This window comes from Schistocerca nitens, chromosome 2 (assembly GCF_023898315.1).
Source record: "Schistocerca nitens isolate TAMUIC-IGC-003100 chromosome 2, iqSchNite1.1, whole genome shotgun sequence".
In the NCBI taxonomy this organism is placed as follows: Eukaryota; Metazoa; Arthropoda; class Insecta; order Orthoptera; family Acrididae; genus Schistocerca; species Schistocerca nitens.
This window is the reverse complement of record NC_064615.1, coordinates 489,734,993-489,752,586: the sequence shown is the minus strand read 5'-3', so window position 1 is coordinate 489,752,586 and position 17,594 is coordinate 489,734,993. Positions and strand designations below refer to the sequence as shown.

General features: G+C 45.4%; 1 protein-coding gene across 1 annotated transcript in view; it reads left to right on the top strand.

Moving 5' to 3' along the window:
- LOC126236432 (lysosomal acid glucosylceramidase-like) overlaps window positions 1-17,594 on the top strand; it is a 143,702-nt gene that overhangs the window by 36,661 nt on the left and 89,447 nt on the right. Inside the window, exon 3 of the mRNA XM_049945735.1 lies at window positions 11,175-11,316. Within this exon, the coding sequence (XP_049801692.1) occupies window positions 11,175-11,316 (142 nt within the window). The remainder of the gene's footprint in view (window positions 1-11,174; window positions 11,317-17,594) is intronic.

Here is a 17,594-nt window from a genome sequence, read left to right as displayed (position 1 = left end):
AGCGGTAACGCTGCCAGTCCTTCCTCAGTCTCCGGTAGTGACTATTAGGTCCGAGACATCATGGGGCAGGTCCCTAGCACCGGGTTCATTGGTCAGTCTGGTGTTTGTCCCTGGAGCACAGAAGTGGAGGATGGTTATAAAATACTCGACTGCCGAGACCACCTCTCTTTTATTCCGCATTTGCTGTATGTCCTTTACGTGGTGTCCTAACAGAGCAGTAGATTGTTCCCAGTTAGTTAAGAACTTTGTTTTTACCATACACCGCATTGTGTCTTCGATATTGTCACATCCCAGGACGACTGGGCTGTGGTCTGAGTCCAGCTCATAGTGAACTGTTGGTACAGCTCTCCAAGACAGGCCTCTGCACGGGAAGATGTCGAAGATATCTGGCACGCAGTCGGCCTTATGGAGGATATGAGTAGGCTCGTCGGGAGCAATTACCCCACGGAGTAACTGATACCGATAAACCGTCTCTGTCTCCATTTTCTGCCATTTGTAGTGCCCCACACTCAGTAGCGTATTTTTGGAGTTCAAGTCCTCTGCTATTATAACTCGTTCACCAATGCCAAGCAAACTCCGAAGGTCCTGTAAGGGGTACTTTCTTTTTGGAGGCTTGTATGCTGAAACTACCGAAATAATGTGATTGTCTACCTTTATCTCTATCCTGGCAGCCTCGAACGTGGCCACGCAAATTCCTCCACCTGCGCGGTCTTTCGATCGACCAGAGTAACTGAGGCATCTTGAATCGATTGGTCGGTGACGGACGCTTCTCCGTGATGCAAGGGACATCTATGGCATGCTAGTCTAGAAAAGACTGTAACGAGGGGATTTTGGGAGAAACGCTGTCAGCATTCCACGTTAAAATTCTGAATGCCCGTGTCGTATTGAAGCTATCGCTGAAGAGAGACATAGCGGCTTCAGCCATGATCAGCATCTTTTTGGGCGTGAACCACCTTTAGCGTCTCCTCACTCACTTTGGCCTATTTATCCCAGGTGAGCCCAGTGAACAGTTCTTTTGTTTTGGTCCGTACTACCACTTCCCAAAATATGGAAAGCAAAGAGCTTGCAGTAGAAGGATTTGTTTCACAGTATAAAAGATCAAGAATTGCTCGTAGCTCTTAAGGGATGCGTTTTACAGCCCATCTTTACTTGACTTCTTTGTTTCGAAGGATCATTCCTGTCTTATCCCTGAATATTGACCATCACTTCTGAAACGCTCTATATACTGTGAGTTCCCTTAGCAGACTACTAAGATGGCTGCCAGTGCCTGCCTCCCCCTGAGGTGGATCTGGTGTTGTCTCAGTGCCTGCAGTGGCAGCTACATTAATCTCTGTGGACTCGTGAGGTAGAGGGTGGACTGATTGTTGGGGCGGGCTCTCTTTCTGAGGTGGTACCGCGGCAGTAGAAGTGAAGGGGGATGTTTAAGCTGCCTGTTTTGGCGGTAGAGCTGGAAAATGATCTATCTGTAGCTCAAATCTCACCTTTTGGCGAGTTATTTGTCGAGGTGGCGATAGATGTGGTGGCAGTTTTCCGCTGCCACTAACTTCGCAAAAATCTCTGGTAAACCTCACAGACACGGTAGTTTGCTCGGTGTGTGCCCTTGCAGTTTCCACAGACTGGGTCGGCGGTCCTCTCTACATCTACATCTACATTTATACACCGCAAGCCACCCAACGGTGTTTTGCATGGCTTGATTAGGTGAGGACCTGTGCGCTTATCACACCTGGGCTTTAAGCTGCAGTTCTTGCTGGTGTGGTTGTATTTTTGGCACCTATGGTATTGGTTTGGATCTTCAAGTTTGTTATATCACTCTACCGCTACCTGAAAGTTCGGCATAAAACTTAACTTAAAGACGCTTTGAGCTTCCTCATTATTTTCTATCACCATTAAGAAGTTTGACCATGTCCTTTCTTCCCTGTCTGAGCTGGTTTGGAGAACTGGTGTACAGAGGACACCACAATCCTTTTGGGACTAAGTCCAGTCTTAAATCTTCCTCCTCCACGCCTATAGGCACATGTTTTAGTACGACCCTCAGTGCCTATTTCGGATCTATCAAGTATTTGTGGAACTCATTTTCTTTTTTCTTGAGTTCTATCTTAACCTTCTGGCAGTCCTTTATGGACCCCGTATTTTGGTAGTCTTGGCGCTGTAGACCGCTGTTAGTTTCCCTGTTAACCCCCCCCCCCCCCCCCAACCCACTCCCTGTAATTCCTTGAGAAGATATGAAATGCTCCAGGTAAGGTAGGCTATGATTGGGGTTACCCACTCCTTTTTCCGCCTAAACGTGTGCATCTCGCCTTCTGCGCCATCGTTTTTGAAGGCGGGAAACGAATTTGCATTTGGCACATTGGCCCCAACCTGCTGGTTTTCTGACTCCCCCGCCCCCCGCCCCCTCGCGTCCATCCTCTGTCCCCTTCTCGTTTCCGGTTTTCGTCAATGACGAGTTTCTCATCGTCCGAAGTGTCCTTCTCCTACAGTCAGCCTAGCCCTACCATTGTGATATGTTATCAGTGCAGCCCTATTTCAGTTGCGGGTATTCTTGCGAGTGCCGTAGAGGACTGATGATGAGAACTCCCTCGAGGTATGCGATGAAGCCACGGTAGTCGGTAAATTTCTTTTATGGTACCACCATGAGACACTGGTTGATGGTTAGTTCTCACCTCCATAACGAAATGGCAGGTATCCTCATCAGAGCCAGTTACTGTGCCTCAGCAAACACAGGTAACGTTACAGCGCATCAAGCCCAGGCCTGCAAATGCCCCATCAGCAGAGAGGATGCCCTGCAGCGGCCAAGGAAAGTAGAAGGAGCGGCAAGAGCGGCACCAAAACCAGCTCCTCTGCCGGCCGGAGTGGCCAAGCGGTTATAGGCGCTTCAGTCTGGAACCGCGCGACAGCTACGGTCGCAGGTTCGAATCCTGCCTCGGGCATGGATGTGTGTGATGTCCTTAGGTTAGTTAGGTTTAAGTAGTTCTAAGTTCTAGGGGACTGATGACCTCAGCAGTTAAGTCCCATAGTGCTCAGAGCCATTTGAACCATTTTGAACCAGCTCCTCTGCCATGCAGATCTCGGCCGCAGCCTCCGCACTCGCCATTATACCGGCAATCAATCGCAATATGTGCATCTGTCAGGTGCAGCAAGATAACTTTGCTTCAGGAATTACAATACACGACAGTTTTGCCAGGGAGATCCCTAAGGCGCCAGTAGTTGATCGCCACGCTCCGCAAACGCTGCTGCTGTGTCCACATCTTGCGTGATGACTGCAATTGGTACATTCCTTAAACAGCGTGGCTCACGAAAAACCGGTCGGTAGTACAGACTGCTCGCCAGTTACACACGAATTGTTGCCCGCCACGAGTAGATACAACAACCAACAAACGTTTAATAATTAGATAGTAAAAGAACAACTAATAAGATAATACAAAGGTCTACTCGTATATTTACTGAACTGATCTTGACTTTTACATTACATTATATTGGATACTGAAAATGACTTCCCTGTGCTTCAGTGCACCTTTGCGCGCGTCCTAACATGTTAATATAGACTTTGCACAACATTGCCGCAACACTCCTAAAAAATTTCATTACAAATATTGTCCTTCAAGTTTTCTAACGTTGGATGTTCAAATGTGCGTGAATTCCTAAGGGACCAACCGCTGAGGTCATCGGTCCCTAAACTTACACACTACTCAAACTAACGTATGCTAAGAACAACACACACACCGATGCCCGAGGGAGTGGCCGCGCAATCCATGACATGGCGCCTCAAACCGTGCGGTCACTCCTCGCGGCTCTAACGTTACTGAGTCATTTGCATACTCTCTTCCCTTTAGACTGCCTCACAGATAAAAGTCAACAGTAATTCCATGCCTTGACTTATCTTCCTCTTTCAGTTCGTGCACACATGCCATTTTGTAGGGCTTCATCCCTATATGTTCGCCCCCGGTAGCTGAGTGGTAGCGTGAGAGAAAGTCAATCCTAAGGGCCCGGGCTCGATTCCCGGCGGGGTCGGAGATTTTCTCCGGTCAGGGACTGGGTGTTGTGTTGTCCTAACCATCATCATTTCATCGCCATCGACGCGCAAGTCGCCGAAGCGGCGTCAAATCGAAAGACTTGCTCCCGGCGAACGGTCTACCCGGCGGGAGGCCCTAGTCATACGACATATACATCCCTATATGGTGTAAACGGAATTGACCAGACATGTAGGCGAAACTTTCACTCGTCGCGACAATTTACGTGTCAAGTTCTTCAGGTTCTCCGAGCGAGGTGGCGCAGTGGTTGGCACACTGGACTCGCATTCGGGAGGACGACGGTTCAATCCCGCGTCCGGCCATCCCGATTTAGGTTTTCCGTGATTTCCCTAAATCGCTCCGGGCAAATGCCGGGATGGTTCCTTTGAAAGGGCACGGCCGGCTTCCTTCCCCGTCCTTTCCTAACCCCATGAGACCGATGACCTTGCAGTTTGGTCTCTTCCCCCAACCCTCTTCAGGTTCTGGATCATTTGTGCTCTAATATTTGCTGTCACAGCAGGTGTACGCACGGATGGTGCTAGATTCTTTTTTGCGTTTGCAACTGACCCTGTAATATGCTATACTGATCTTTGTTGGTATGGAAACTTCTTTCCAAAAAAATGTCTGGCCTTTCCCTAAGTGAACCAGTAGAAAGGTACGCCTTCACTACTGCGATTCTTTCTTGTAGAGGGTACATTTCTGTGAGATATTTACTTCACACTACCTGTCAGTACAAAACGTAGTCGCAAGGACTTCCAAGTAAAAGATGACAAACGGCGGGCGACAATGAGCAGTCTAGTATTCGGGGCCGGGTTTTCGTGTAATCACATGTGCCGAAATATGAAGAACTGCAGTGTCATGTTATGTAGCCAAGAGACAACAGCGAGACGCCGTGGTGGCCGAGCGGTTCTAGGCGCTTCAGTCTGGAACCGCGCGACCGCTACGTTCGCAGGTTCGAATCCTGCCTCGGGCATGGATGTGTGTGATGTCCTTAGGTTAGTTATGTTTAAGTAGTTCTAAGTTCTAGGGGACCGATGACCTCAGAAGTTAAGTCCCATAGTGCTCAGAGCCATTTGAACAGCGAAACCGCTTGAACTGTGCAGATCGGCAGCCGACAGCCAACTGAGGCGGCCGCCCCTTTGGAACAAAGGGGTGGAATCGCCCAGCGCTCACGACGAGAATGCGTTTCTGCACATGTGACACGTTATTTTGCACAAGTCTGATTACAATTGCATCATACTTTGATAATACTGGGATAAAAGAATCGATACCAACAGCATCACTAGGTTTCGGTTGCTGTTTTTATGTACTTATATGCTTTTCTTCAAAATGTCAGGACTTCTTTAGAATACGAGGCTTAACGAGGAAATTACACTATTTTTCCATGAACCAACAGACACGGAAAAAGTTGTTTGTCGTTACAAATGAAATACAAGAAACAGTTACAGACATTATCTACAATTTATCTTCTCCATTAGCTGAAACTATGGAACCAGTGAGCTCAGTAATAAACTGGAGAGATTACTCCATGAAGCAAAGCCAAACGAGTAACGCCGCAGCTACCATGCAAACAGTCATATTGTCTGTTACACAGGAGAAGTCAAATTCCTATAAACTGATACTGCACAAAGTTGTCTCAGTTGAGTTTGTAAGTCACTGGATGAATCATTCGAAAGTCGCAAGCACAAGCGCTAATAATGACTGAAAACAACCGCTGGGAATATGGTGTACTTGCTAAACATCGCCATGGTATTCTGCGCGAAGTCACAACTGACTAGTCGCTCCAGTTTAGTATTGTGCTCACTCAGTGAAACACGCGGTAAGCTGGATGCCCACCGAGAGTTTCTCAGGAAGTCATTCAGAGTTTCCAGGAACGACTCATAAGCAACAGCACAGCCTATGCTACAGGGTGTTTCAAAAATGACCGGTATATTTGAAACGGTAATAAAAACTAAACGAGCAGCGATAGAAATACACCGTTTGTTGCAATATGCTTGGGACAACAGTACATTTTCAGGCAGACAAACTTTCGAAATTACAGTAGTTACAATTGTCAACAACAGATGGCGCTGCGGTCTGGGAAACTCTATAGTACGATATTTTCCACATATCCACCATGCGTAGCAATAATATGGCGTAGTCTCTGAATGAAATTACCCGAAACCTTTGACAACGTGTCTGGCGGAATGGCTTCACATGCAGATGAGATGTACTGCTTCAGCTGTTCAATTGTTTCTGGATTCTGGCGGTACACCTGGTCTTTCAAGTGTCCCCACAGAAAGAAGTCACAGGGGTTCATGTCTGGCGAATAGGGAGGCCAATCCACGCCGCCTCCTGTATGTTTCGGATAGCCCAAAGCAATCACACGATCATCGAAATATTCATTCAGGAAATTAAAGACGTCGGCCGTGCGATGTGGCCGGACACCATCTTGCATAAACCACGAGGTGTTCGCAGTGTCGTCTAAGGCAGTTTGTACCGCCACAAATTCACGAAGAATGTCCAGCTAGCGTGATGCAGTAATCGTTTCGGATCTGAAAAATGGGCCAATGATTCCTTTGGAAGAAATGGCGGCCCAGACCAGTACTTTTTGAGGATGCAGGGACGATGGGACTGCAACATGGGGCTTTTCGGTTCCCCATATGCGCCAGTTCTGTTTATTGACGAAGCCGTCCAGGTAAAAATAAGCTTCGTCAGTAAACCAAATGCTGCCCACATGCATATCGCCGTCATCAATCCTGTGCACTATATCGTTAGCGAATGTCTCTCGTGCAGCAATGGTAGCGGCGCTGAGGGGTTGCCGCGTTTGAATTTTGTATGGATAGAGGTGTAAACTATGGCGCATGAGACGATACGTGGACGTTGGCGTCATTTGGACCGCAGCTGCAACACGGCGAACGGAAACCCGAGGCCGCTGTTGGATCACCTGCTGCACTAGCTGCGCGTTGCCCTCTGTGGTTGCTGTACGCGGTCGCCCTACCTTTCCAGCACGTTCATCCGTCACGTTCCCAGTCCGTTGAAAATTTTCAAACAGATCCTTTATTGTATCGCTTTTCGGTCCTTTGGTTACATTAAACCTCCGTTGAAAACTTCGTCTTGCAACAACACTGTGTTCTAGGCGGTGGAATTCCAACACCAGAAAAATCCTCTCTTCTAAGGAATAAACCATGTTGTCCACAGCACACTTGCACGTTGTGAACAGCACACGCTTACAGCAGAAAGACGACGTACAGAATGGCGCACCCACAGACTGCGTTGTCTTCTATATCTTTCACATCACTTGCAGCGCCATCTGTTGTTGAAAATTGTAACTACTGTAATTTCGAAAGTTTGTCCGCCTGAAAATGTACTGTTGTCCCAAGCATATTGCAACAAACGGTGTATTTCTATCGCTGCTCGTTTAGTTTTTATTGCCCTTTCAAATATACCGGTAATTTTTGAAACACCCTGTATGAACATTGTGAGATGCAGCAGCGCTCAATTCAATACTGAAACAGTGACACGTCTTATAAGGTAATTTGAAGAAAGTCAAACGCACATTCATGGCTTTTGATGATGTTATCTGGAAAACATTGTCTGAAATTCTCAAGTAGTGAACATTGTTGACTACCTGTATAAAAACCAATCTTTAGTTATGAGTTGACGGATGTGAAAAGGACCAAGTAAAAATGGGAGTAGGACGTTGTAACGTACCCCCTCCCCCCCAACCCCCAATGTTATTTATCCTCTTCATAGAGTATGGTGTAGAACTGGTAGGGGAAATTCGGAAAAGAAATTGAAGGTAAGGGAGAATTAATAAAAAGGATAAGGTTTGCCGACTGCGATGGTATAAGGCTTGAACATCAGTGGTTTGAAATGTTATTATCTTTGGAAACCAGCGGATTGAGATATGTTTCGTACTGCCAAGGACAGTTGACCACCACTCGTACCTTCCCCTCTGTGCCCTGTTGCACAATGTTTACACCGGGTACTACGCATAAAGCCTGTGAAACAACACCAGCAGGAACTAATAAAAACACCGAGGTTATCAATCTTGAAAAAACAAAGATGAGTCGGGATTATGATAATTGTTACGTCCTGCCTTCGTTTTCCTTGACTTTGCAGAAGTGCTACTGATATTTTGTACCACCATTATTTTCACTAATGCAGCTAGGGCATGAATTGTTCTTGGCCACCGGCCCGAGTGGCCGAGCGGTTCTAGGCGCTACAGTCTGGAACCGCGTGACCGCTACTGTCGCAGGTTCGAGTCCTGCCTCTGTCATGGATGTGTGTGCTGTCCTTAGGTTAGTTATGTTTAAGTAGTTCTAAGTTCTAGGGGACTGATGACCTAAGAAGTTAAGTCCCATAGTGCTCAGAGCCATTTGAACCATTTTGTTCTTGGCCAGGAAAAGCCAGCGCTAATGAAACAAGGTAACTGATACATAACATCCAACCTAAATTGTGCAATACCGTATGCAAACTCACCCGCAAGCACACTAGTGCCAAGGAAGACGTATTGCGCGTCCTCAGTTGTCGAGTGCCACTGACAAAGTGCTTTCGCGAGTGGAAGGGTTCGAGTGTGGCTTAGATCCCACGAAGCCATAGGCCCAAATTGTCAACAAGGCACTGTGCAAGCTTGTGGTGGCTCCATGCTGGTATGGACTTTGTTTACATGTAATGGACTAGGTATTCTGGTCCAACTGAACCGAATATTGATTGGAAATGGTTATGTTTGACTACTTGGAGAGCATTTGTTGCCATTCATGGACATCATGTTGACAAACAATGATGGGACTTTTATACATGGCAGTGTGCTATGTCACTGGGCCACAATTGTTCGCGATTGCTTTGAAGAACATTCTGGACAATTCGAGCTACTGACTTGGTCCCCCCCCCCCCCCCCCCCCTCTCCCATATCGCTCGACACGAATCCCATCGAATATTTATGGGACATAATCGAGAGGTTAGTTTGTGCACAAAGTTATGCACCGGCAACACTTTCGCAATTATGGACGGCTGTAGGGGCAGAACGGCTTAATATTTGTGCAGGTGACTTCCAACGACTTGTTAAGTCCAGGCCAGGTCGAGTTACTGCTCTACGCTTGACAAAAGAAGGTCCGGCACGATATTAAGAGGTATCGCATGACTTTTGCCACCCCTGTGTATTGAGGCTCTTGAACTTCTTGGCCATCATGCCTAGCCGAGGGTTTCCACTTCTTCACCCACTTTCACGTCATATTTGAGTGTACCCACAGCATATGACATTAAACTTCTTGTCTCCTTACGTAGATGTTCCATTCCATTACTCAGTCACATTGTAATTATGACAGAGACAGCTAAGAAAACAGAGCGGATAGTACCTTGCAGAGCGATTATAAGCTTAATGTCAATAAATGTAAAACAAAGTAATATATAAGAAACTATCAGCCTGGATTGCGGTAGTGAAACCAACCTTTACCTAGGTTGCAGCTCAAATAATTGAGCCTCCTTCAGAAGATATACCTGAATCTATAATTTGTCTAAGAGGGCAGGGTCTAGAAATAAAACTAAAACAGCCTGAATAGGCGTAAGTCATATTTTAAAAATGCCCTCTTAGAGAAATTATAGATTCAGGTATATCTTCTGAAAAAGGCTCAATTATTTGGGCTGAAACCTAGGTAAAGTTTGGTTTCATTACCGCAATCGATGCTCATAGTTTCTTATATATTAGATTATCACGATTGCTGACTGTGCTGCAATGTTGAAAGTATAAGACAAAGTAGATGAATGACGTCGGATAATACTAGGGAAATTAGATTAATAGGCTTGAACAGCGAGAAATTTAACATCAGGATCGGTGATCACGAAGTAGATGAAGGAATTCTGATACCTAGGCAGTAAAATATCACATATCAGACGGAGCAAGGTGGACATAAAAAGCAGCTCAGCACAGGTAAAGAAGAGATTCATGGCCTAGAGAAGTCTGCTAGTGTCAAACACAGATCTTATTTCGAGGAACAAATTTCTGAGAATGCGCGTTTGGAGCACAGCACCGTATGATACTGAGACATGGACTGTGGGAAAAACGGACAGAAGAGAATCGAGGCATTTGAGGTATGGTGCTACAGAATAATGTTGAAAATTAAGTGGACTGATTGGGTAAGGAATGAGGAGGTGCTCCTCAGAATCGGCGGGGAAGGAAATGTATGGAAAACACTGACAAGAAAAAGGGACAGGATGACAGAACATGTGTTAAGACATCTGGGAATAACTTTCTTGGTACTAGAGGAACCTGTAGAGGGTAAAAACTGTAGAGGAAGACCGAGACTGGAGTATATCAAATAACAGAGGACGCTGTTTGTAAGTGCTAATCGGAGAGCGGAATTCGTGGGGGTGCTACATCGAACCATACAGAAGACTGCAAAAAAATGTTTTAACAGTAAGAAAAATACTGACTTGCTATCGGAAAAATTATGAAAATAAATTTAATGATCGGTAGGTCCCTTCTGAAAGTATTTCACTGGACTGAAACATTGTATGGCAGTAAAACATGGATGATCAACTGTAAAGATAAGAGGAAATGAAGACTTTTGAAATATGTAGTTACAGAAGAATGCTGAAGATTAGACTGGGTACACGTCTGATTCATAAAATGATAGTGAGTCGAATCAGGAAGAAAGAAACAGTGGAACACAACTTTACTAAATCAAAGGGTGGGGTTGATTGGACAAATCCTGAGGAACCATCGAAATGTCAGTTTTGTAATCAGGTACTTATGTATGTGCGGGGGGGGGGGGGGGGGGGAAGTCTTAGGGGGGAGGGAGAGCAAGGCTTGACTTCAGCAAGCAGATTAAAATGGATGTACGTTGCACATGCTACATACAGACGAAGAGGTTTAAACAGCATAGAAATTTATGGAAAGAATAGACAAAACAACAACAGACAGTCAAACACAGCAATGTTGGCCGGCCGGGGTGGCCGAACGGTTCTAGGCGCTACAGTCTGGAACCCCGCGACCGCTACGGTCGCAGCTTCGAATCCTGCCTCGGGCATGGGTGTGTGTGATGTCCTTAGGTTAGATAGGTTTAAGTAGTTCTAAGTTCTAGGGGACAGGACTTCAGAAGTTAAGTCCCATAGTGCTCAGAGCCATTTGAACCAAAGCAATGTTGCTGATAACAGTCTTGCTGTAGTCCTGTTGTGTGGTTGCAGAGCTGCGGTCTGGAGCGGTGCGCCTGCGGGTGGACACGAGCCAGCAGTTCCAGCGGATGCTGGGCTTCGGCGGCGGTATGTCGGACTCCACCGCCATCAACATCAGGGCGCTCAGCTCGGCCACCCAGCAGCATCTGCTCAGGTAGGGCCAACCTCACCTAACGGACTTCTTCTCTCGCTTGTAACGTATTACCCGATAAGGCAGTTCCTGTTATACTGGTGAAACAACTTATTTTCTCCAGAAATTAAAGGAAACAATTATGTGTCTGCGCACATCACTGCACACTGTCACTTTGCCAACATTTATTAATGGTGTAATATGTAATATGTAAAAATATTGAAATCTGTAGCTTCAATTTGTCGTGAAAGGTAATACATTGTCCGCCACGCATGATAGTTTAACCTCGTACCTTTTACATATTAGTGCTGAAGATACAATAATTTTTTGAGAGTTTATTTACCAAGCTTTAAGTCCAAGCAGCAACCCTTACAATTCTGTTGTGTGGTCATAGAGCTGCAGTTCAGCACAAAGTTGATATTTAATTTATCAGAAATTACTGCTCAGTAGCAGAGTAGAAGAGTAAAAATGGCCTGCAGCAATTTGGGTGAGCCAATTACAGTTTTCAAAACCAAGTGTCTGATGGGTCTGAAAAGGGAAATTTATGTATCTTACACTAGAAAAGCCGTGCCAGTTTTACATATGAAGGGGACACAATTTACAGGGACGTGATTTGAAAGTGCGCTATTCAAAATATACAATAACGTGATTTATAGGACCAGTACGATAGCAGGGCAGGTTCTGGCGCAGAACCGGTTATAAACAGTTTGATGACGTCACTTGCGATGTCGTGTTACGCAGTTGGACTAGTTCTATTGAAGGTCATCCAGGGAAACCCTCCTGTTGTTCACACACTTGAGGTACTGCTGGTTCGAGCTCAGAATCGGTTTTAACCGGTTTGATGACGTCACTTCCAGTGTCAGTTTACATTTGGCCTTGAGAGGAGGTATTAGGTTCCACATGAGGCAAATGCGCAGACTAGACGACCTTGACCATGACTGTCAGATATGAGTGTCAGGTTACACATCCTGCCTACACACCCCTCCATCCCTCCAAAACCTGTCCATGAACCTGATAAGGACTTCTGGAGTCAGGTTACACTAGACCTAGAGAGGGGGTATATTCAAGATCACCCTCCTCCTACCTGATGTACTGCCCTGAACCATTTCACTCGGCTAATAAGGACTTCTGGGAACCAATAATATGATGTGCAGGTGGTAAGATGCTCGTAAAGTCTGGACTAATGGGATTGAAGCTGTTCCTTATACTTCTCTCCTGCTTCTATAATTAGAGCACTTCAGTGGGTGGCTTCATTTAAATGTTGGACACCATAGGGAGAGGACCATCAGATTCGTTAAAAGCAGTAATTTTTTCTTTATAGGATAAGAGTTAGGAAATAATAATGGAGTTCTACAAATTAATTTGTGGTCTGTTAACAATTTTTGCCATAAAATTTGTTAACAATAATTTTTCAATCTCTACTTATAATATTTACATTTTAATAGTTTCCTTCTGATATTTTTTTCTGTTTACGACGTAGGGTATGGGAAACGGGAATTGGAAGCAGCAAGGTGAAGAGAAACCCCACATAAGATCATATATAATGTTTACAAGTACATATGATATGTAGTCATACACACACACACACACACACACACACACACACACACACACACACACCTATGACAAGCAGTTCATCCAACTCTTTCTCATACAGAGCCACTATAAATTAACACACACACACACAGGCACTCAATCACCCAGGTAATTGTGTGAGTATGGGTGGCTCCCCCACGATGAAGTGTCATGATTTGACACCTGACTTTCAGCTGCAATTGCGCTATATATCCCATGGCCTCTTGGTAGAAAGGCTATTTGGTGTACCATATGTGGAGTGGCGCCTCCCTCTTGAGCAGATACCTCTTGTCATCCTCGATTGTAAGAGCCTTTGAAGCTGCATGATGCACACTCTTAGTCTGACTCTAAGTGGCACCTGCATCTATGTGGTAAGTATACATCTTTGACATATGATATGGCTGTATATCCAAATGCCTCGAATGGGATTTGTATCTAATTACTTCATATGGATCGCTACATTCTACTCAGTGATGAAACAGTCTACATAGGAAATTAAGGCGTCAGCCCCCATTGGCGACACTTTAGGAGGGTATCAAGTTGCATATCTAGGTTCTGTCTGGTATTTTATGATTTACTTCTTGAACCAGTCATGATAGGGTGGGTAGGACGTGTGTATGGTTCATGCAGATGCAGGAGGAGCTGGCTACATTTTGCGAAGAGCTGAATGCACTTTTGGCTGCAGTCGTCCATCTTCAGGCTGCTGCCTCAGTGTGTAACGGTAACAGAGAATCTGTTGTGTCACATGGGACACTTCAGGTATCGCTTGTCTCGCCAAAAAGTTCTGTGCATGGTGCGTGGCAACACGTTCATGTCACTTTTGGCGGAGGGCCAACGTGGAGACTCATTGTCTGGCCTAGCCTATTCGCGCTGTGGGTGGACAGATGGCCATTCCTTCAGCAGGCTCTGAGCAGGTACACTGAGGCATGGGAATTGCTAGTTACTGAGTTACTGGGGGCTCCAACGTTAGGTGCGGTATGGAGACCCTTAGAGAAATAGGGTTCAGAGACAGAAATAAAACCAACGTGCACTTGGTATGTCTGCTACGGGGAACTCATTTGAGTAATGGTGGAGGCCTTTCACGTGGTTTTCGAGCGTGCAGGGTGCAATACTATGCAAGTTGTGGCTAATGTCAGCACCAACGATACCTGTCACTTGAGTTGTGAGGCCATCCTCAGTTCATACAGGCGGCTAGAGGAAGTGGTGAAGACTGCTGACCTTGCGTGGGAGGTGCAAGTAGGGCTTACAATTTTCAGCATGGATCACAGAGTTGATCAGGGGCCTTTGGTTTGGAGCTGAGTGGAGGATCTCAATTAAAGGCTTCGTCGACTCTGGGATGGTCTTGGCTGCAGATTTCTGGACTTGTATTGTCGGATGGAGAACTGTAGAACTACTGTTCATAGGTCAGGGCTGCACCACACAAAGCAAGCAGCTATTCAGGTAGCAGTGTGCTTGTGGGTTTCACATGGGTGTTTTTAGGGTATGTGGTAATTCGAAGTAGTCTAATGAATACTTACCAGACGATATGCATACTGCTATATCAGACCGTGTTCAGAGTTAAGGCATTTCAACTGTCAAAATTTTATCAGTAAATTATCGAGTATTCACAACAAAGTTCCGAAATTTATTGTCCTCCAGGAAATTTCATACGTTAAAATTATTCTTGGGACCGAGAGCTAGCTGAAACCCGAAGCAGAAAGCTGTGAGATATTTAGCGAGTCATGGATTGTATATCGGAAAGTCAGTTTACGCACCTTAGAAGGAGTAGTTTTCATTGCAGTTGACAAAAATATTGTCGGATCCTAATGTGACAGTGAAGTTACCACGTATAACAGGTCTAGGTGAAATCATGTTAATTTTTGGATGTTTTACTGGTCACCAAGTTCCGCTATAAAAATTTTGAGTCGCTCAAACAAAGACTACGGTCAGTAGGTTGGGCATACGGTGATCGTCCAATATTAGTTGAAGATAAATTTAATCTACCGAGTATAGACCGAAATGTCAGTGGATTTATTACAGAATGTATAGACAGACAGTCTTGTGAAATGCTTTTCAACACGTTTTTCGAAAAGCGTCTTGAGCAGCTACTTCGACAGCCTACACGCTAATATAGACCTTATAGCTACAAACGGACCTGCCCTTACCCACGGTATCGGTATAGATACAGGGATTGGTGATCACGATGTCATCATAGCAACTATGGCTACTAAAGTCAATACACACATCAAAAAAAGTTTTGCATCACTCGTTTCCGAGAGTTCCGTAACCTGTACAGAAAATAGAGATCAACATACACATAATTCCCGCTTTTTTATTGCTCATGAAAACCACACATTGCATGTTGTACCACTGTACAGCGAGACCTTCAGAGGTGGTACTCCAGATTGTTGTACACACCGGTACCTCTAATACCCTGTAGCACATCCTCTTGCATTGATGCATGCCTGTAATCGTCGTGGCATACTATCCACAAGTTCATCAAGACATTGTTGGTCCAGATTGTCCCACTCCTCAATGGCGATTCGGCGTAGATCCCTCAGAGTGGTTGGTCGGTCATGTCGTCCATAAACAGCCCTTTTCATCTACCCCGAACATTGCAGAACACACTTCTATGGCATTCATAACATACTCCCAGAAACGTTAACAACGGTAAGATAAAAAAAAAACACACATGAGTACACAACAGGACGAAAACGCACAAACCTACTTCCTTCGGCACTTTGAAGGTTTATATCGTTGATGCATCATTACCTGATATTTAATGATGAGGATGGCGTGTTTGTTATAAATCTTCAATGCATCTTTACCTTGGAACGGCATACTGCAAGTTATAATAGAAACCACCTAAATACACCAAAATAAATGTGGCGTCTGTCTCATCTAGTCACTTTAGTTTGGAACAACTGCGTGTTGTAGGTTCGACATTTTCAGTGTGGATGTAGAAGATACCAAAAGGAAAGCTGCTCTTTTAAATTTCGCTTTTAAGAAATCGTTCACGCAGAAGAATCATACAAACATGCCTTCATTTGATCTTCGCACGGGCTCACATATGGAAGACATGCTAATATGCGTAGAGAAGCAACTGAAAGAGTTGCCACTTCCGGATGGAGCACGATTTCGGCGTTGCAAAGAGTACTCTACTCTTATATAGCTTGCATTTGTCGCGAATCTCTCACCCAGAGCAAAGTCCCAAGCGATTGGAAAATAGTGCAGCTGACCCCTTTATACAGGGTGTTAAAAAAGGTACGGCCAAACTTTCAGGAAACATTCCTCACACACAAAGAAGGAAAATATGTTATGTGGACATGTGTCCGGAAACGCTTACTTTCCATGTTAGAGCTCATTTTATTACTTCTCTTCAAATCACATTACTCATGGAATGGAAACACACAGCAACAGAACGTACCAGCGTGACTTCAAACACTTTGTTACAGGAAATGTTCAAAATATCCTCCGTTAGCAAGGATACATGCATCCATCCTCCGTCGCATGGAATCCCTGATGCGCTGATGCAGCCCTGGAGAATGGCGTATTGTATCACAGCCGTCCACAATACGAGCACGAAGAGTCTCTACATTTGGTACCGGGGTTGCGTAGACAAGAGCTTTCAAATGCCCCCCTAAATGAAAGTCAAGAGGGTTGAGGTCAGGAGAGCGTGGAGGCCATGGCCTTGGTCCGCCTCTACCAATCCATCGGTCACCGAATCTGTTGTTGAGAAACGTACGAACACTTCGACCGAAATGTGCAGAAGCTCCATCGTGCATGAACCCCTTGTTGTGACGTACTTGTAAAGGCACATGTTCTAGCAGCACAGGTAGAGTATCCCGTATGAAATCATGATAACGTGCTCCATTGAGCGTAGGTGGAAGAACATGGGGCCCAATCAAGACATCACCAACAATGCCTGCCCAAACGTTCACAGAAAATCTGTGTTGATGACGTGATTGCACAATTGCGTGCGGATTCTCGTCAGCCCACACATGTTGATTGTGAAAATTTACAATTTGATCACGCTGGAATGAAGCCTCATCCGTAAAGAGAACATTTGCACTGAAATGAGGATTGACACATTGTTGGATGAACCATTCGCAGAAGTGTACCCGTGGAGGCCAATCAGCTGCTGATAGTGCCTGCACACGCTGTACATGGTACAGAAACAACTGGTTCTCCCATGGCACTCTCCACACAGTGACGTGGTCAACGTTACCTTGTACAGGAGCAACTTCTCTGATGCTGACGTTAGGGTTATCGTCAACTGCACGAAGAATTGCCTCGTCCATCGCAGGTGTCCTCGTCGTTCTAGGTCTTCCCCAGTCGCGAATCATAGGCTGGAATGTTCCGTGCCCCCTAAGACGCCGATCAATTGTTTCGAACGTCTTCCTGTCGGGACACCTTCGTTCTGGAAATCTGTCTCGATACAAACGTACCGTGCCACGGCTATTGCCCCGTGCTAATCCATACATCAAATGGGCATCTGCCAACTCCGCATTTGTAAACATTGCACTGACTGCAAAACCACGTTCGTGATGAACACTAACCTGTTGATGCTACGTACTGATATGCTTGATGCTAGTATTGTAGGGAAATGAGTCGTATGTCAACACATTACCTTCCTTCAATTGGGCCAACTGGCGGTGAATCGTGGAAGTACAGTACATACTGACGAAACTTAAATGAGCTCTAACATGGAAATTAAGCGTTTCCGGACACATGTCCACATAAAATCT